General features: G+C 47.3%; 1 protein-coding gene across 2 annotated transcripts in view; it reads right to left on the minus strand.

Moving 5' to 3' along the window:
* The window catches only part of PPM1H (protein phosphatase, Mg2+/Mn2+ dependent 1H), a 230,819-nt gene that overhangs the window by 67,994 nt on the left and 141,036 nt on the right, over nucleotides 1-21,789 (minus strand). For both annotated transcript variants that reach the window (XM_044756404.2, XM_014860942.3), the window contains exon 5: nucleotides 9,482-9,566. In XM_044756404.2, coding sequence (XP_044612339.1) covers nucleotides 9,482-9,566 — 85 coding nt within the window. The remainder of the gene's footprint in view (nucleotides 1-9,481; nucleotides 9,567-21,789) is intronic.

Consider the following 21,789-nt stretch of genomic DNA (forward strand, 5'->3'; position numbering starts at 1 on the left):
TCTCTTCTTATTCGGACACTAATGCTATCGGATCAGGGCCCCACTCTTACAACCTCATTTAACCCTACTCACTTCTGTTAAGGCCCTGTCTCCAAACTCAGCACACTGGGGGTGACGGCTTCAACGTATGAATTTTGGGTGGGGGGGCAAACATTCAGTCCATAACCTGGTTTTATATGTACACATGTTTATATATGTACATACACTCAAATCCATCAAAATATTATAAAATGTTATCTCATGGTTTTCTTTTAAACTTATGCATATTCATTAATATTTCTACCACTGAACATGAATTACTTTTGTTTAAAAGAAATTCTAAAAATTATCATTTGTTTGGAGAACCCAGTTTGTACAGCAGGTTTTAGAAAATTGTTGAGAGGAGCTTTGCTGCCCCTTCTGACTCCAATAATTTCGGAGGTCACTAAGGACCTAAGGTCGCTAAGGTCACTGGGAAGGGCCAACCAGGACAGGCCTGGCGCCAATGCAGGGGATGCTGAAGCCCACTGCTTCCCACTGGCCAGCACAGAGACACTTTGTTCTCAGAAGCCGAGTGGCCCAACAACCTGGGAGTTGCACAGCTTCTTCTCAGGGCCTCCCAGCGTTCACGTGACTGGTTAGCGTCACTTCATCAGTGCTGGCCTGCCCCTCTGGAAGCATGTAAGATTTATGGGCAATTGGGGTGCGGTTTACTCCACTGCTCACACCTGGGCAGCTCATGACTGTGTACGCATGACTAGGGCCCATGAAAGTGCATTTCACAGCGATGCTGGCCCATGAAACATGTGGACCTTAACGGCATCAAAATCCAAGATGGGAGCAAGACATGTTAAGATTCCACGGCCACCTGCAAAATAAAAACTCTAGACGCTCTCCTAAACATTCCTATTTATCTGACATGTTGGATATATTTTAAATTTTTCTCTCTAATGATGCTATTTGGATATATGTGTGTGAGGAACCTCTGCATGGTGCTGCAGGTAATACCAGCTACACTTAAACACGGTCATGATTTTTAAAACTTTAGCTACACTCTAGGGCCCAGCATAGCCCAGAACACAGACAAGGCTCTAAGTCAGTATTTGCTGGAAGCATAAATACAGAACATTCCGACCTGCTTCACACAATTACATTTTAGTGATTATTTAAACTTTACCAAATAATACAACACAGCTTTCAATCTTCTGAAAAAGTTACAACTAAGGTCCACGGCACATAAAAATGATCCTGGACACACGTTATCATATCTAGATTTAGCTGACTTTTTAGAATTCGATAGATAGCTTCCTATAAAAGCACAGGTGTGTGGCTGCCGTTACACCATTGAAAACCCCATGATATTTCACCATCCTGAGGATATGTAAATAATGTTATGTCCCTTCTCTACTTAGTAAGCATGCTGACTAGAAACCTGGAAACATATTTTACCCTAGCATCCAATTTAAAGTGTGCTGGCCTGCCCCTCATAAAACAAACAAACAAACAAAAAAACACCTTTTTACCTCCACTTTTACCCTGAATTTTGAGGCTTTCCCTCAAGGAAGCCTAGCAGAATGCTCCTGATTGTGGCAGAGGCTGGAGGTACACCTGGAGTTCACATGTGAGCACAAGCGGCCCCTGGGAAAAAGTTTGGTAACCACTAACCCTGGCAACCAAAGACAGGTCGCCAAGAGACTTTTAAGGACACTGGAGGGCGCAGGTTTGCTAAAAGGGTAGGATGTGTCCTTGCCACTTAGTGTCTGGGCAGCTAAGGAGAGCAAACTTCCAGACACAGTTACGTCTGACCAGGGACAAGAAGAAGAGACATCTTCTCTAGGGAAAGGAGGCTGGAGCACCCTGCTGTGCCAAGAAGTGGCGGGACACCAGAGACGGGGTAGGAAGATCAGACTTCATCCAGGCTGCTCTCCTCCCCAGTCCCGGGTAGAAACCAGCTTCAAGGGAAGGGGAGGGAGGTGAGCACTGCGCTGTGAAGAAACACAACCCTCCCATCCCAGTGGGAGTCTCTGAATTGCAGTGGGGTTGAGCCCTAACAGGAGGGACCAGCCTGAAGAAGAGAGACCTTCTAGAACCTTCCAGGAAGCCTCTCACTAGAGCAGAGTGGGTGAGTAACCTGAGCCCAGGTCTGTCTCCCTCCGGAGCACAGGGATGCGAGCTCCACCCTCCTGGACCTGGGGAGAGCTCTCAGCGCCTCGGCAAGGCAGGGAGAACAGGAGTGGAGGCAGGAACCCAGATCCCAGGGCGAGACAGGTGTAGCATGGTTATGGAGGACACTGAGCACCAGGCTTCCTGCGGACGCTGAGACCGTGGGTCCCGAGGGTACTCAAAGTTGTCTGCTGGAGGACATAAAATGCTTCCTCCTTTCAATAAAATTCCCTTCTACTGCCTTGTGGTCAGCTTGTGAGTGAGTGATTGGTGCCAGCCAGTGAGGCACTGTCCCAAGTTTTGGGGTATCCAGCCAAAGGAATTTGTGCAACTAACACATAAGCTCTTACATGTGCCACATACCAGGGGCTAGGGATGCGAAGAATAGGAAAAAAGGCCCCTCTGCTCAGAGCCCACACACGGGTGGGGGAGACTGAGGAAGGCTTCTGGGTGGAAACGGAGACATCCCCAGGGGCTAAGGGACAAAGAGGGGGTTGTGCACGGGGTGGGATCAGAGAGAATCAGAAAAGGGTCTTAGAACTGTTCAGGAAGGGCTCCGGGGCAGCCAGAGAGGAGGCAAGGATGTGGGGAGCAGCTGAGGGGGGAGAGGGGGCGGCTGTGGAGCTTCTCTCAGGAGAGAGGAGTGTGGGGCAGAGGGGGCAGGAGTGTGGCTTCCTGGGGAACCTGTCCTAAAGCTTCACCTTGAGCCCCTGTATGGCACCAAGGAAGGCCCCTCCTGCAAAGGGTGACGTACAGTTAAAGTGAAAGCTTTGGTTTTTTTTTTTCTTGGTGAGGAAGATTGGCCCTGAGCTAACATCTGTGCCAATCTTCCTCTATTTTATGTGGGATGTTGTCACAGCATGGCTTGATGAGCAGTACTAGGTCCACACCCAGGATCTGAACCTGTGAGCCCCAGGCCACTGAAGCAGAGCATGCGAACTTAACTACTATGCCACCAGGCTGGCCCTGAAAGTTTTTTGTTTTTTTTTAAATCATTTCAACCAAGTATACTATACATAAGGTAAAGTGTCTGTACCATATGCATACAGGTGGATGAATTTTCAAAAGTTGAACACAGGTAGCTAGCATCCAGATCAAGAAACAGAGCATGACCGGCACCCTGGGGTCAGGACCCCATCCAATCACTCCTCCTCTCCCCAAGGGAAGCACTCTCCCGACTTCCAGACTGGTTTCACCTCTTCCTACACTTCCCATGGGATCCTACAGGCTGCCCCCTGTGCTGGACGTGAAGTCTGAGACTCACCCACGTTGCTGTGTGTAGTTACAACCTGTCCATTCCCAGTGATGCACACATTCCACCCTGTGACCACACATGACTTATTCATCCATTCTACTCGCCAAGGACATCTGGATAGCTTCTAGTCGGACTATTACAAACAGTGCTGCTGTGCACGCCTAGCCTCTTCGTGAACAGCTGCACACACTTCGGTTAGGTGTGTACCTAGGCATGGAATTGCTGGGCCAAAGCCTTTTTCAAAGTAGTTGTTTCAGTTTCCACTCCAATTAGCAGAATACGGAAAGTAAAAATACTTGCGTGTTCAATGAGAGGGCAGATTCCTTAACAAGAAGTATTTTGTAAAGTCCTCTAACTAGAAAGCTTTTATATGAATAATTTTGAAAATGTTCAGACTTCTCAGTACTTCAAAGGAAGTTATCAAAATGAGGATTTTCAGTGTTTAACACAAATCTTAAAAAAAAAAAAAAGAGTAATCTCTTTCTTGCCCTTTGGGGGAAAAAACAACTCATCAGATTATATGAGATGAGGAGAGGAAGCCTTACATTTCAAGATGATTTATCATGATAGAAAGTCTAAGGTCACGAAAGAAATGAAATTAATAACGTCAGCCAAGCCACTGGTGATGGCTAATGGTCACACTGACGGACAGATGAGATGCTCTTCCAGAGCCGAGGCTGGCTGCCTGATGCACAGCGCAGGAATACAAGATTTTGGTTTGGGTTAAAAAAAAAAAAGAAAAGAAGGAAAAATGTGAAATGGCTGAGACCTAAATATGTTTGGGTTAGAGTCCTTCATAAAGAATTCTCTCAGTCTTCATTTGTCCTTAAAAATCGCAAAGTCATAAGAAGCAAGCTTGTACCTATAAGCTATTATAGAGTTGAATGTTGATTGAATTCTGTCTGGTTTACATAGATGTCAAGAAAGGTTCATGTTTAAGTTTCTATGTGGCACTGTCCTGATGAATTAGAGAGGAGTAGCATGTCCCTAAAGTAACTTTAAAATTGTAAAATTTATATCTTAGGATAAGGGAGCCACAGGGAAACTGGCATCAAATGGATATATTAAACAAAATTGCCTAGATTTGTCAACTCTACAACAGTGTAATGTATAGAATAAGGGGTAAAAAGTATTCATTTACATAAAACACATAACATTTCCATATTCATATACCTAATGCTTTTTCTTCCCAAGTAAATAGTTGGGGGAAAGGCTTTCATTTGAAGAGAGAACTCACGTCAGCAAAAAGGACGTGCCTCCGTATGTATCTTCAATCTCTTTGCATATGCAAATGGAATTTAGGAGTTTTATAAAAGGCCACAGAAGTAGTCCCAATGGCAGGATGGCCACAAAAAAGTTCTTCACATACAGTTAGGATAGAAAACTAAGAGTTTTTTTTAATTTTATTTTTTTTCAATTGGCACCTAAGCTAACATCTGTTGCCAGTCTTCTTTTTCCTTCTTCTTCTTCATCTTCTCCCCAAAGCCCCCCAGGATAGAGTTGTATATTCTAGTTGTAGGTCCTTCTAGTTGTGACATGTGGGACGCCGCCTCAGCGTGGCCTGATGAGTGGTGCCATGTCCGTACCCAGCAACCGAACCAGTGAAACCCTGAGCCGCCGAAGGTGAGCACGCGAACTTAACCACTCGGCCACGGGGCCGGCCCTAAGAGATTTTATTTTGTCTCTGATCTAGGCGCTGTTGTAAGCACATTCATTACAAATATTCACTTATTAATCCTCATACTAATCCTGCGAGGGTCTTATAATGACCATATTTCACAGATGAAGCAATTGAAGCGCAGAAGACATTTGACAGCCAGCCAAGTTTTTGGCCTAATAAACCTCAGTGGATCCTATCCACCTCTCTCAGAGTATATTTAGCTTTAATATATTTAAAGGATGTATGACATTATCCCCCTTCTTTACATTAAGATTAATTCTTAAGGGACCCTGTGGACAGATGGCTCCGATTTTATGTGCCCAAATTTCTCTTAAGTATGTTGGGGGGTACATGGGCTTTAGAGAACGTAAAGATTATAAAGGGCGCAGCAACTGTGCAGAAAGACTGATTTAAAAGAAAGAAAATTTAGGGATACATTCTTAGGATTGTTTTCTCCAGCTTTGTGAAATGCATTTTCTTAGCTCTGCATAGTAGGTTTAGAATGCCTCAACGTCAAGCGTCTGAGTCCTCCCAACCTGAAATAAACAAAACCTCCATTTAGAGTCATTTTCAAAATCAAGGTTCTGGAAGTGGTGAGGTTCAACTATAAGGGGTAATGTCTTTAAGAGGCTTCCCTGAAGCCAGACAGTGCTCTTAAGGAGCCAAATATAAACTCTGCCTCTGACACCTTGGGCAGTGCCAGTCACATGCTCTAAAAACCTCCTGGCTTCTTTGTGACACCTGTGTGATCAATGGAACCTACAGTAAACATGACAAATGTCAACCACTTTAGCCTGTCATGTTTTTTATTAGAAAGTTTGAAACTCATACGCAGTTTTACAAAGGGGGGTTACGATGGGGAAGGAGGTGAAACTGGAGTAGATTTTTCCACGACTCAGCCATCAAGCAGAGTGATAAACTTGCCTCCCTGTGACTAAAGCCAGGCTCCCTGGCTTAACCACCTGCTCTCAAGGTTAAGTGCAATGTCAAGGTGCCAGGTCAGCCACTTTGACTCACTAGCATACTCGACCCTCTCGATTATAGTCTGTCTTAAAAGCAGATTCTGGCTGAAGGAATACTTTTCAGGAGATAACTCTAGAGCATGAAAAACCCCAGAGAGCCAGGGAGCACAGCACTGTCCACTTGGCACCTTTCCTATAGCCCAGGACCAGGGAAACAGCAGGCGAATGGAAGCAGACTTGGTGTGGAAGGCTGGGGGCAGTTCCACAGACACCACGAGAAATCACCTCAGATAACCTTGCACTTGTGTATGTCAAATGTGTATTTGAAACCTACTTTCATCTCCTCTGTACACTGCCCTTGATGAAAAACAGCTGCAGACCTGGGTTATCTGCAAGGACAGAAGTACACCATCTGAAGGTTTGATGTCTTAACATAATCAAGCCAGAGTTTATATATATATGTCTGGGCAGAACAGAGGGAAAGCCACCAGCCTCACACCTCAGGGCTGTGGAGGCTCCTTTGAGGGAGAGCCACCTCTGGCTGTCACCTGAAGCGAAGTTGGAGGCCACAGCATCAGAGGAGTAAACTCTGCCAAGAAATGCCCACAAACCAGACCTCCTTGCCTCCTATCTGAGCCTTGACTCCATCAAAACATTCTGTCGAGCTTGGTGGACCCCCTTAAATATTTTATTTCAATCACCCTGGAAACATTTAAAGAAAAAAAAAAAAAGCCCAGCAGTGGAAGAGCAAGGCTGTAGGGTCATCAGCTCTCCCTGGCTGCCGGGGACCCCTCCTTCATCACACACCTTCCACATTCCGTGCGAACACGGCAAAGCATCAGGCCTGCTTGCTTAATCACCCTGCCCAAGAATCTGTGAAACAAAGTGCCCAGCTCCCGGGGAGCTGCACGAAGGGCCCTCCGAGGTCAGGACGCAAGGCCAAACAAAATTACCGTGCCTGCCACGTCCCCCATCTTGTAATCTGCTTCCGGTCCCATAATCCCCGGAGGGCCAGACTGTGCATACCAAGGACATTCCTCTTCAACGTAGATCACAACGGTTCACTTACAAAGGGCTCTGAGCCCTCCCCCATCCGCAGAAAAATCGTTCACCATTTTTATAACATAAAAATGTGAAATTATTTCAAAAAGTTAACCCATTGCCTCTAGCAGGAAAACAGGAAATGGTTTTCCCTAAGCACCGTCGAGGCAAAGGCCCGGTATCCACTGTGGCAGGTATGCGGGGAAAGTACTGTGCGCTAACGATCCAAACGTCAATACGAATACTGGTTCATTCTCTCGTTCAGCTGACAAATCCCAGTTCAGCGTCTCCCCTGGGCTGGGCACCAGCAATATGAGGTGACTAAGGTTAGGGGCCTGCCCGGGCTGGAAGGGGAGACAGAGATCAGAACAGGCAGCACAACACCAGACCCCCAGAGCCACGCTCAGGCTTCTACTTGGCGCTGTGTCAGCACTGGGGACTGACCCCCTGGGAGGCTTTGGGGACACTTCCTGCAGGAAGTGACTTTTGCGTTGGGGTCTTAAAGGAGGAGGAGGAATTTTCCTGGCAGGGAAAAGGGGAAGGTTCATCCAGGTAGAGCGTATTTCCCAAGGCCTGGGGGTGGGTGAGGTCGCGGTGCGTCCCGGAAATGGAAGACTGCTCTGCGCCTGCAGCGGGGGACGCGCGGGGGCGCTAAGGGGGCCACAGTGAGAAGATACTGGAGAGGTGGGCGGGGACCATGATTCTGCATCTGCCAAGTGTGGCCTGGTTCTGTACCTTGTGGGGAGCCAAGGGTTTTTAGTCAGGGGAGTGACAAGGTCCGTGATAAGCTCACTTGGTAGCTTTGTGGAAGATGGACTGGAGAAAGCTGGACGGGTGGCAGAGAGGCCAGCTGTTATGAAATCTCTGCGGAAGACCCTTGCAGCTCAAAGGTCCCCGGTGACCCTCTAGTCTAGCTCTCCATTTTATAAGTGACAAGCCGAGGTCTGGAAAGGTTAAGAGACTTGCACGAAGCTACTCAGCCGGCAAGTACCAGAGCTGCGACCGGAACGAAGATGCTCTTTGGCTCCTGCAGGAGCCCTTCCTCCCGCCGAGACTGCCAAAGGAAAGGAGGAGCTCGACAGTCTGGGCTCCCTCCCTGGGAGTGGCTTCAAGTGTATTCGCTTGAAAACGACAACAGAAAGGTTAGAAAACCACAGTTAGGAGAAGAGTGGAGGGATGTCTTCACACGGGTTTGGGATTCCTGCTGTCCTAGGTACCAGACAACTACCAAAGGCAGCACAGCCTCGTTCCTGAGTAAAACAAACCGGATACAGACTAGGAAATTGACAGAACGTGCACAGCCACTTTCTCAACAGACCAAAGCCACCAAATCCGGACTGTCACACACGCCGCAATTCAGACAAGAACAGAGTTCTTTGTGAGGAGCCTGGATCAATTCTTTCCTAAGAGCGAGAGTTATTCCTTTAGCAATGTTGTCTAAAAAAGCCGGTTAGCAAGAAAATGTTTCATCCACAGAATGACTACTCACATGGTTAGTCCCCAAAGCTGCCCACCCCAAAGTAATGCGGGATGCTTACCGGAGTCCTGAACTGAGACTTTAAGCCTGACGCTGTACCCCTGGAATTTGAGGAAAGTAAGTCTATTCTGTTCTTTGAGTGAAGCAAAAAAAATGTGAAAGATCAAACAGCCCTCCTTTAGCCTCTCATGACGTCACTTCAAAGAGGGTGATCTGGGCCAGCCCAGTAGTGCAGTGGTTAAGTTTGCACACTCTGCTTCAGCAGCCCAGGGTTCGCTGGATCCCCGGTGCAGACTGGGCATGGACGTTAGCTCAGGGCCAGTCTTCCTCAGCACAAAAAAAAAAAAAAAAAAAAGGAGGATTGGTGATGGACATTAGCTCAGGGCTAATCTTCCTCAAAAAAAAAAAAAAAAACCCCCAAAACAAAGAGGGTGATCTGCATAGAGAAATTTCTTTTCAGGGTAGAAACAGATTTTCTGACACCTGCATCTCTCCCAAAGGGCTCTTGGGACTTCATAGCTGAGCATGAACTATCGGAATGTCAGCAGGACCAAGGGGCTGGGGCTGCCTCTTCCTCACAGCGTGATTCAGACCAAGCTCCTCTGTTAAAGGGAGTGGCAGGCCAGGGAAGACGGTGGCTGCATTCTTCCACACCGCATCTCATAATGTACCTAGCGAACCGTTAAAAGAAACAGAGCACGCGGTGTCTTCGATCAGTCACAGATGGGAGAAAATCAGCCACAATAACAAATTCACGGAGGTGGGGTGTGTCGTCACACATGGAGCCAGGATGTGTGATCCAGAAGGTGTGTGGGGGGGCTGATACCATATGTCGTTTGACTGCTGTGGGCCTGCTCCTGTGTCAACAGCAACATGTTCCTCCAAAACAGCTCCAACGCCGTGCCTGACGTCGCGGCGCTCTGCCAAACCTTCGTGACTCTTACCAGGTACTGAAGTCGCTGGCGCTCAGTCTCGGGGGTGAATTCCGAAGACATGGGGATGATTTCTCCATTTCTGATGATTATGGCCCTGAAATGGTGAAAATGCATCATCAGCAGCCAATCTCAGAGGTACCCCGACTCTGCGATAACCCCGTAGCTTGGTTCAGAAAGCACGGGAAATGTCCAGGGGACACTTCCTCCTCCAACCTGCATGGCAGACTGCACTGTTACCCACTCTGGAGCCCTCACCATATGGTAGGTGTATCTTAAAAGCATCACATTCTAGCTTATGTTTACTGTTTGGTTTTTTTCTTTTGCTTGAGGAAGATTTGCCCTGAGTTAACACCTGTGCCCATCTTCCTCCACTTTATATGTGGGCTGCTGCCACAGCATGGCTGATGAGTGGTGTAGATCAGTGTCGGGGATCCAAACCCTCGAACCTGGGAATCGAAGCTCACCAAACTTAAGCACTACGCTGCAGGGCCGGCCACAGCTTCTGTTTACCTTTTCTGCTAGCTGGAACTGAGCCTTAACACTCAGCAGCAAGCATACCACTTGGTACGTAACAGATGCTCAGTGAATAAATGGACGAATGAATGAATGATGCAACAGAGGCTCACTCTAGACCAGCAATCTCCCAGAGAACTCTGTGATAATGGAAATGTTTTAATCCGTGCAGTCCAGCATGGCAGCCACTAGCCACACGTGGGTACTGAGCATTTCAGTTACAGTTAGTGCAGCTTAGAAATTGAATTTTTAATTTTTTTCAGTTATTTTATTGAGGTCATAATGGTTTATAACATTGTGTAATTTCAGGTGTACATTGTTTATCAGTTTCTGTACAGACTGCATCATGCTCAGCACTAACAGTCTAATTTTTATCTATCACCATACACATGTGTGAACTTCTCATTTTATTTAATTTTCATTAATTTAGCTTTCAGTTTAAGCAGTCACAAGTGGCTAGTTTTAGCGTAGTAGACAGTACAGCTCCAGATTCTTGTTACCCAAAGTGCCTGTGGGCCAGGAGCACTGGCCTCACCTGGGAGCTTGTCAGAAACGCACTCTCAGGTTCCAGCCCAGACCTACTGTTTCAGAATCTGCCCTGTGATAAGATCCCCAGACGAGTGGGAGGCACACTGACATCTGAGAACACCTGACCTAGACTTGAGTTTCTGGGTAGTATCCCGTGTCTAGCAGAAGCCACTCTCGTCTTATCTGCAAGCTCCGGAAGTTCACACACTCTCAAAAATGTGCCCGCGAGCTATTGCTGACTCAAGCACTTTTGAGGGACCAGAGTTCCCCAAAGCAGATGTCTGTCTGAAGGACAGGCTGCAGGACTGATAACCATGGAGCAACATTCTCCTAGGCCTACTCTTGGCAGAGCCTCGTGCTCTCAGACCTTCCTGTTCCAGAGTGTTCCTGACAGCCACCCTCCAGATATTGATCGGCTGTGATGGAAGGCTGCCATTTCTACAACAAAGGCAAGTGGCTTGGGGAATTACATTCTACGAGAACCCAACAGCTGCCCAGCACCAGGGAGCCCGAGACCTGGACACCAAACCCTTCTCCGTGAAGACCCACAAGCACGGGGAACGCCTTCCACGAGCTCAGCTCTGGGCGGAGGCCTCGGTGACCAGGGGAGGCTGCATTCTTCGCGCCAAGAAGCCCCCGGCACCCGGCCCTCCCACCATAGAGGCCAGTCCCTGACTTAGAAACAATCCCTCTAAGTGGGTGCAGCTGCCAAAACTCGCCCCTCCACCCCGACCCCTCACCATCTGCACCCAGTTGCTGCTGTCCTAGAAACCCATGGAGGAGGGCAGGCCAGGGCGGAGATGTCAACAAAAATCTTGGGGGCTTTAGAGAATTCTGGGTCTAGGAGAAAAACAGCGGAAGCTGTGAGAAAATGGAAAAAGTTAAGGGGGGCTGACTCTGGGAAGACGATGCCTCTTGCTGTAATATTCATATCATTTCCTGTATTATGCTACCACAAATAGGACAAATTAAAGATTCCTTCTTAAAAACCCAGAGCCACTTGTAAAATGCAATTACACCTCCCTAAAGGAGTGTCACCCAAGGTGATACCCACCATTCACAAATCGGTGGGAATTAATGCAAATTGTCTTTGTCCTAACCTCGAGCTGAGAATAACAACAAGAGAGGAGGGGTTTTGATAGAGGACAGAGAAACCTGGAGAACTTGAAAGAGGGGTCAGGAAGGTCTAGATTAGGACCTAACCCTAAAATAGCAAAAAGGGCCCTGAGAACCTAGAGGACGAGAGCAAAAGTTATTATGTAATCCATTCCCAAGGCCACCTTCTGTCTCAAAATTTTGCTGAAAGCTAGTCTTAACTCTTTTTCTTCCCTTTTTCTACATGGCCCCTGAATTCCAGGCTCAGGCTAGGAAAGTGGAATATCTGGGAGGGAAGTGAAAGATAAAGGGAAATAGAGGATGGGGTGTCAGAGACTGGGGAAGGAGGGCTGGGTGTCATTCAGTGTGGGCCTGCAGGGAGGGGCCAACGATGCCCAAGCAGGCCATGGAAGCTTCTCCTCCAGGACCGATGTGTCAGGAGGCCGGGGGCCTTGTCTGTTTTGTTCTCTCATGTTCCAAATGCTTAGCATCGCGCCTGTCACACAGCAGGAGCCCAGTGAATGGTTGTGGAATAAAACAGATGAGAGAACTTAGGGGAAGCTTTTCCTTGAATTTGAGGCAGGAAGAGAGTAGAACTAAGAGGCAGCAGATGTTCTTACACAAGTGAAGCGGGGTCGACTTCACAGAGCCACGAGGGGCCCTCACCCAGAAATTCACCTGCTCCCTCAGCTTCTCTTCGCGACCAGGGCGCGGCCACCCAGCACCTCCCACCTCAGAGCCTTCTCTACGTCAGCTATTCCCAACCTCTCTCTCCACTGGCTTCCTGACCACAGTTCAAAACCAGGCTCAGAACACCTTGTGTTGGAAATCAAACAAAATGAAACCAAAACCAAACGATATTCTCCTAACCCCAAACCCTGTTCAGGGCCTGTTCTCTCCTTTCCTACTAAGCCAAGGCTTATAAACAATAACCTACATTCAGGTTCTCTACTTCCTCATCCACCATCGATCCCTCAAACAGAGGTAAATGCATTCTTGCTCCTCTCTCCCCAGTTGCTCTCATGGGTCACCAAATGGCCTCTTTGTTGCCATACCCACTGGCCATGACCTCATTCCCAGTCTCCTTGGCCGCATCTGACGGTCTCTCCCAGTCCTGGCTCCCAGGACACTCCCTCTCATGGTTTTCCTCCGACCTCCCAGGATGCTCCGTCTCAGGCTCCTCGATGCCTCTGTTGGAGATGTGGACTGCCATTCTGTCCCCCCCTTCCCCTCCCTCTCCCTGGCAATCTCATTTCTCAACTCCTTCACCCCCAAGGTTAGGGTTAGCGGCTTCTCCTACGTGCTCCCTCAGCCTCCCTACTTCTGATAGAGAACACATCCCATTTTGTTACTGATGGCTTAACTGCCTGCCTTCTGCACAGCCTGCAAGCTCCTAAGGCAAAAACACACCTGTCTTGCACAACACTGCAGCCCCACTACTGTACAGGGCGAGGCTATCAGGAGCAGGACCGGCCACATAGTTTCCAGGGTCCAATGCAAAATAAAAATGCAGGGCCTCTTGTTTAAAAATTAATGAGAATTTTAAGATGGTGACAGCAGAGCAATAAACCAAACGTGGGCCCTTCTGAGAGTGAGGCCTGTGTGACTACACAGGTTGCATGCCCAGGAGGCTGGCCCTGATTGAGTACCCTCAGTATTCACTGAGTGAATAAATGGCTTCAACAACTACACATGCTGATGATTCCAAATATCCTTTCCAGCCCACACATCTCTGCTGTGCTCCAGCCTGGCACAGCCAACCACCAACGGATATCTCCACTTGGATAGTCACCAGCATCTCATTCTTAGCATGTCTCAAGCTTAATGATCCTGCCCCCAGCACACCCCCACATCTGTCCTTCCAGCGTTCCCTATCTCAGAGAACAAAACTGCTTTCCATCCAGCTGCTCCTTCCAGAAGCCAGGGGGCCATTTTAGACTTCTCACTTTTCTCACCCTACACATCCAAGCAGGCACCAAGTCCTGTCGACTTTACCTCCTCGATAGCAGGTGAATTGCTCCCTTTGCTTGATCCCTCTTCCTAGTGCCCAGGAGGGTCAGGTTCAGGTCCCCACCAGAGCCTGTCTGTAGGACTCAGGAGCTCTCCTCTGCCCTCTCCTCTGCCCCATGCTCCACAGGGTCACCGAGGCGACTTTAGAGCACTACTCACATCATGTCATACCCCCTCTCGAAAGCTCCTGGATGGCTTTCTGGGTTTTGCCTATATTTTGGCTTTAGCCTCACTCTTGCTACTCCTTACGCGTCTACTTCTCCTTTCCTCTGGCCAACCCATTCCTCTGAGAGTCAGGCCAGGAGAATGCCCTCCTGGTCTACCTTCGACGCTCCTTCTCTGTGACCCTGTGGTGCTGCATGCCTAGCTGTACCGCGGCTCTTACCAGTCCTCACTGTGATGACCGGCTTCCGAGGCTGTCCCCAACTACCCAAGGATGTTTTCTGGGCAGAGCCTAAGTCGTTGCCTTTGAATCTCCAGCGCTCAGTGCCTGGCCTGTGGCAGGCACACGATAACTGTTTGCTGATAAATAAGTGAAAAAAATAGATGAAGAGTGAGCTGGACCTGGGTGGATGAACAGATGTATCCAGAAACGAAGGCCCCAAATATGACTTTTCTTAATAATATTATCTGTAATTGTCTAGTTGTATATAGTCTGAGCCCTCAAAAATCCATATGCTTTTCATTGGTTTTACAAAAAGACAACAGGCCTAAGAGGATGTTGTTTGGGTTGAGTAACCACCGAAAAGTGACTTGAGGGTGAAGGGGAAATGAGGCAGGGCTCCTGCCCTTAGTGGGCAGGGGAGGGAGAATGCAGCAAAAGCACCAGCCACCAGTGTTGACTCTGTTTTTTAATTTCAAATTCACACTCAATGAGGTATCAGCATTCAATTCCAGTATTTGCTGCTGGGGTAACCCTAAGTAACAAATTTCTCAGATAGGTCATTGTATCCCAACCCATCTATGTACAGAACACTCTCCACTTGCGTTTGAACTACCAAGTTCTTCCTTTATGAGGCATCCATGGGTTAAAGACAACAGCATGTTTGGCAGCCAAACTCTGCAGTCCCTAAATCATGAGGACTCTCCCTATGTGGATTCCTGGCTTCCTTTTGATCTTTCTCTCTTTCATCCCTCTGATCTGGGGATCAATTTGTCAGAGTGCTGGGCTCCAATGTGCAGCAGGGCAGTGAGAGGCACAGGGTTTCAAAGGAAAGGAAGTGCTTGTGAAGGCTGCCAAATCTTGCACTAAAACCACCAAGAAAGCAAAGAAATGCCTTTAAAGCTACATGGGCTGATCATAGGATTCTTGTATACTTCATATATCTTCAACTTCATTATTTTATGAAGTTTTCCTAAGGAGAATTAAAAAGAAAAAAAGCCGTAGCAGCAACGAGTGTGGAGCATTAGGCATATGCTCCGATCTGTCTTCTGGGGCCTCGGGTCTGGGCTGTGGACGTGACCATGGTCAGAACCTGAATGACTTTCCATGGACCCACTCAGAGTCTGGCCAGAGATTATGGGAGGAAGTCACCAGAGGTTGGGCTGATTCAATCAATTGGCACCGCCTCCCACCGGGCGTTCCTCCCCATACAGAGGGGTGTTTTCCCAAGCACATTCCCTGGACCGAAGCCTGGCCTTTCATTTGCAGACAATGCAACTGAAATTTACAAGCTTTAATTTCTCATCCAGTATAACAGGTGAGGCATTATTTGTAAAACGCTGAATAATAAGGTTTAATGTGTTCTCATGAGTCAACTGCAAGGATGGGCGAAGAGGAGGTAAAGACAAGACATTAAGAGATTTTAAATGTTCTCACCCACCCCAAATACTACCCACATGAGAGGATAAAGGCAATTTATTCCTAACTGATGAGAATTGTGAGTTCAGAAAACAGTTCCTAGAAAATCCTGCTACTTCTATCCTCCAATGTCACAATTTGGAGTCAAAAAAACCTACTTTTTTATGCCCCAAGTTAGCCAAAATGTCAACTGGTCAAGAGAAAAATAAAGGGCCAAACGGGATGCTCACTTCAAATATTCGCTTGATTTTATAATTTCTCTTAAGGAAATCACACTAACTCCCATTAAGTCCCACCTCAGAGCAGGACTGGAGCTCTCCAGAAGGCATCTGACAAATGAGCAAAAGGGAAAAATGGACAAAGGATAAGGTTTAGGCAACTGACACAAGGGAAAATGTAAATATTCAACAAATACATGAAAAGATGCTTAATCTCTCTAGTCCAAGAAAATGCAAATTAAAGTAAAAATATTTTCTGTTCATCAGATTGGCAAACATTTATTCAAAAAAAAAGCAATATGTAGTAGTTCTTGTGGGTGAGAGGAAAAAGCCACCCTGATAATTAATGGGAACACAAATTGTTACAGTCAATGGATCAGCCATCCCATGTTGGGGAATCCATCCTAAAGAAATAACAGACTCAGTTCAGAGGCTACACAGACAAGAATTCATACTTGATATTATTTGTTGTGGTGAAGACTAGAAACAGTCTGTCTATCAAAAGGGAAAATGTGGGATGGATTAGTTTGAAATCTGTGAGATTACACGGTCATGAAAAAATAATTCAGTCTCTTTTGTGACCTGAAGGCATCCATGATGTATGGCTAAGTGAGAAAAGCAAGTTCAGAGACTATGCGGTATAAACCCATTTTTGTAAAAACAGAAATCATATACGGATACGGCACATATATGAGGAGTCTGATTCCAGGCCCAAATCCTCCGTGTGCTCCTCCAAGCTTGACCCAGGCGATTGCAAAGGGTTCCCTGGCAGGCCTCCGGGAGAAGCTGCCCTCCTCACACCAGACCCAGAGCACAGCCAGGGCAGGGCAGTCTCTGCAGGGCACCCCACAGGTAAGGACTCTCCCCCACCCTCCTGAGGGCACGTTTCTCTGCACACCTGCTTTGCTGACCTGGGTCCCTCCACAGGGAGTCTGGGCCCAGATACATCTCTCCGCTCTGGCTCAGTACTTTCCCCCTCCTTCCCCTCCCCCACCGCACCTCCGTCCCCTGGTCCAAAGGCAGGGCCTTTGTTCAGAGCTCCTCATCTTATCAGCCGCCAGAGCCTGGCCCAGGGCCTTCTGCCGGGACAATGCCACCCTGGGGAGCAGCTCTCTCCTCTCTCCGCCTCCTGCCTGCACTAACCGTGCATGAATGATGTGCGAGCAAAGCTGGGACTGTCCTAACTGAGCACCTGGACACCGGGCTGCTCGACAATATGGAATTATGTCTGAATGAGGAGGGAGAAGGGGATGGAGGCAGAGAGAGAGTGAGGTTGTCTTTACACATTCTTGTATTTTGACTGTTACAGGGAACCTGCGTTTCCTCTGTAAATTTCGAAGAGGAATTTATTTGTCCAGATTTGGCCATGTATTCACAGAAGACCCAGAGTCGTACCCAACGTGGATGCACTTCTGTAACACCACCAATCTCCAAGAACCCCGTGTGCCCCGGCACCTGTCCACAGACGTCTACCCAGGGGCCCAATCACAGCTCAGGCGTTATTCACAGAGTTCCAGCCCGACCGCAGAAGTGTCCCACAGCTGTGTCCGGAGCCACCAGTAGAGAAGCCAGTGCTGAATTTTGTTATAAAAAATAAGAACTGGTTAAGCCAAAAATGTCTGTACCTTTCTCCATCACTTGTGTTACGAGAGGAGACCCACAGAAGTAGGTTCAGAACGTCCAGTCACGCTCACCAATAAAAAGGATCAGCAGAGGTTCTGAGCGAGAGATTAAGTGAGGAACTGAAGAACTCGGCAGCCCCTCCTCTTGCAGGTCGGACCTCACTATCTTTAGCCGTATAGGAGAGTCTATACAGGGGCATCATCCGGCTCTCCCCGCCACAGCCTGGGCATCTGTACTGGTCTGATACACACAGTTCTCTGGGGACCTACGAACCTGAAACGATGCCCCTTATGCACTGACAGTACACATCCGTGTATGATTATTCAGTGGCCACAGGGAAATTTTCAATGTGTTAGATCAGTGACACTTTGACAAAGCCTCCAACTCCATTCCCACAGCCATGGCCTGTGGGCAACCTGCCACCACACAACTTCCAGAGTTCCAGGCCTGGATGTGGCCACAGGACGGGAGAGGCACTTCCCTTACAGATCACACTGGGAGTCAGGGGAGTAGAGGTTCTTGCGGGGAGCCAGTCACACTTTCTATTGCTGAGAAGGGATCTCCCTCCTTCCAGAGCAAGCAAAACTCAACGTATGCTGCTGTGTGCATGTGTGTTGTGGGCCACGGGCTATAGGTATGTCCTCAGTGACACTGTGGAGTGGTCTGGCCCTGTGGAACGAGGCGCTCCCCTCCCAGAGTATTTCAGAAGAGGCCCCCTCGCCCCAGGATGCTACGAGGTCTGAATAGCAGAGGCTCGTGCTCAATGCCTCCTGTCTAACCTGCACTGAAATGAGCTGTTGCTGCCGCAGGACCCCACAGAGCTCTTACGTCATTGGCTACAGCTATAAAGAAAGCTCTAGATCCAAGTAAAGGGGTAATGCATGAAGTGTCAGGAGGAAGATGAATTTTGGAGAATCACGCAGGGCAAATGCAGGAGAATTTGCACCCCTTTCTGCAACCTTAGGAAGCCTAAAGCCGAGCTCTGACAGGTGCACCCCGGAGCACATCACTTTTCACCCCTTCTGCCCCCTCAAGACACAATCTTTGGCCTTAAAACCAAGTAACCAAAATTCCCAGTCAAATGATTTTGCAAATAGGTGCTATGTAAACATGGTACAAAGACAACCAACAAGGATACAGCTTCTCAGCCTCAATAGAAGGTTTGTCCCAGCGGCACAGTGGGAAAACAATGGAGAGAGATAGATTTATACACCCATTACATATATAGAGATTTATATTTATTGATATGGTTATATAGATATAGATTTGTATATACGTCAATCTCCATATATAATGTGCATACATATATACACATCCCCAAGCTTAGCAACACAGGCAGACTCTCTGTATAGATGTGTATATATGTCAATCTCCATATATAATGTGCATACATATAATACACATCTCCAAGCTTAGCAACACAGGCAGACTCTCTGTCAAGCAGAAATGGAAAAGAACCCCCAGATCGCCAGGCTGCTGGACTTGAACAGCAGGTAATAGTGTCCAGCAGTCCAGTTTCATGGAGTAAAAGGTATGCAAGTCCTCTGGGCAAGACACAGCCAGGCCTCAAGCTCCCTCCTGAGGTCAGAATCCAAACCAAGTGGCCTCTCCTTGCTGTCCCTCGGGCTCTTCTCTCTGCAGCACGGAAACTGCCAGCCAGCAAAGCCAAGGGCTCTGAGCCTCGTGTTTGAGGGTCCTGGTAGCACAGAACTTCACTGCCATCTCTAACTGTTAAGAGATCAGCCAGCCCTTCAGCATGGACCCACCCACACGGGCAGTTAAATGTGCGACACACAAACACGCAGAAAGTTCTGCGTATCTGTCCTTCTGGGTGGTTGTAAATTCCGACAGATTACCCGGGAGGTTACAATGGCAGAGCTGATGCACTAAGTGACGGAGACTGTGGGGCAGTGGCTAATTACCGAGCCCTCGCCCAGCTCAGGAAGTGTGTGGCCTTGGAGTGATTCATGATGTGTGCGCGATTGGTGGGAGTGAGGCCCTGTGGTGTAGTGGAAATGGCACTGACCTGGGCATCAGAATTTGTAAGTGTCAGCCCCACCTCAGGCTAATCTCTAGCTTGGGGCCTTGGTGTCCTCACCTATAAAAAGAAGGGGTAGGACCAGATCATTTCTCAGTCACCTTTCAAGTCTAAATTGAAATGATTCTGAAAATAAGCCTGATAGACGTGGGGTGGAGAAATGCGGACGACAGCTAACGATTACTTTTCTTCTCGGGAGGCAGCTATCATCACAGTTCAGAGTCTAATAAATATAAACCAACACAGAAATGCCAGGATGGGAGAAGTCACCCTCAGTGCTTCTCTTAAATCATAAAGGACAGGGAGCCCATTACCGAGCAAGCCCCCCGATGTAATCTCACTGCTGTCACCGGTCCCCTTGGAACGCAGAGCTGCAAAGAAAAGGGAATCTTCGACACTGTGAAGAGTATTCATGGATGCCCTGATTCCATTACACACTTTTTCAGCTGAAAGTGATTTGAAACGCAACATTAAACTGCACATTTCCAGAATGGAGGAGAAAATCTGGTACAAGGTGACAAAGAGAAACCATTCGGAAAACACTTTTTGACAGTGTGTATCAATTCCACAGTAGAAGGAGGAGGCATCCATTTCTCCAAAAAGCATCAGACCTGGTGAATTCTGTGTGGATGCAGCAGAAGCATGTGTCTCCTTCAAAAGTATTAGAAACGTGTCGACGGAAAAGAAAAAGCAGGGCAGCGGACGGACAAGCCGGGGGTTACCATGTCAGAGGACAGCCAGGCTGTCGATGTTAATTAGAGGTGTCAAAAAATAGCTGAAGGGAAAAAAATCATACCACGGGCCTGGAATTAGTTTGGGTGCCTTTCTAGTCATTCCATTTTCAGAATGGATACTAAAGAAGAAGTTTGCAAATATGATGATTCATTTGACAGGACCTCAAATGTGCAATTAAATTTCTCAGCAAAAATAGTCACAAAAAGTGGTCAGGAAAAAAAGAATTCAGATCTTTAAGTAGCAGCAAAAATAAATGACCACTCATAGAGCAAGAAGTGAGTCAGAGGCTCCTATTTTCCTCACTACCAGCCCAGTCTGCGTTCACACTACCCAGAAAAATTCCTCAGTGTCGTAACTCAGCCACTTTCCAGAAACATCTTGCTACATCAACATTCATGAAACCCCATGCACCAGCACAATATTTTCCAGACCAGGTAACAGCCTTACAGGCATTAAAGAAAACTTTTTAAGGTGCTTATTATTTATAAAAAAAATGACAAGGGGTCCATCTATAAATTAACAGTAGGATTGTTTGTTCCTCTTTTTCTTTTTGAAAGATAATCTACATTTCATAAACTTCACCCGTCTATAATGTACAATTCAGCCGTTTCTACTATATTCAAAAGGTTGTGCAAGCATCACCACTATCTAATTCCAGAACATTTTCCTCACCTCAAAATTAACAGTCACTCCCATTCCCTCCTCCTCTCTAGGCCCTGGGAACCATTAATCTACTTTCTGTCTCCATGGATTTGCCTATTCTGGACATATCACATATATGAGATCATATAATACACAGCCTTTTGTGTCTGGTTTCTTTCACTTAGCAAAATGCTTTCCAGGTTCATCCATGTTGCAGCATGTGTCAGCACTTCGTTCCTTTTTATGGCTGAATGAATATTCCACTGTCTGGCTACAGCACACGTTGGTTATCTAGTCATCAGCTAACGGGCATTTAGGTTGTTTCTATTCTTTGGCTACTGTGAACAATGTCACTGTGAACACTCATGTACCAGTTTTTGCATGAAAATGTTTTCAGTTCTCTTGGATATATACCTAGGAGTGAACCTGCTGAGTCATATTATAACTGTTTAACATTTTGAGGACCTACCGATCGGTTTTCCAAAGTGGCTGCACCATTTTACATTCCCAATTGGTGGGCTTTAAAACTTCCTCTTAAAGGATCACAGAGTTCGAACTAAATTTATTTCTGAAAACCCCATAGTGGTTTCTTATTATGTCCAGTTTTAAAAGCACTTTGCCGGAAAAGTCTTGCCTGTATGCTTCGATTTCAGTGCACACATTGGACGTACACAGGTTCATTTTCCATTTGCGTCAGAGGGCACATATCCTGCTCTTTGAGTGCAAGGCCCACACGTCTCCTCCACAGCACTGCAGTCTCCCAGCACGAATGCGTACAAAACACTTCCCAAGCCCCAAAGTCAGCACATTTATCTCCTCCTCCCCCACCAAGTAGCCAGACTGGGTGAGGCCACCACAGGCGTTCATTTTTTCTCTCTAGTGTAGTCATTTTTGGAGTAGGATAAGGATAGATCTTTTCTTTTTTAATAGCTGATGACTACAATAGCTTGCTGTCTGTGGGCCAAGGCAGGTAGGTCACGCGGAGCCCAGGAAGCAATCTGCTTACTGATGCTCTGCGTTAGTCACACCCTTATTCGAGTTGTGTGCAATTCCAACCTCTTCCCTCTGAAAGGCAATGCAATGGAGCAACTGAAGAGTCCCGAGAAGAGAAATA

This window comes from Equus asinus, chromosome 22 (genome assembly GCF_041296235.1).
Source record: "Equus asinus isolate D_3611 breed Donkey chromosome 22, EquAss-T2T_v2, whole genome shotgun sequence".
Lineage (NCBI taxonomy): Eukaryota > Metazoa > Chordata > Mammalia > Perissodactyla > Equidae > Equus > Equus asinus.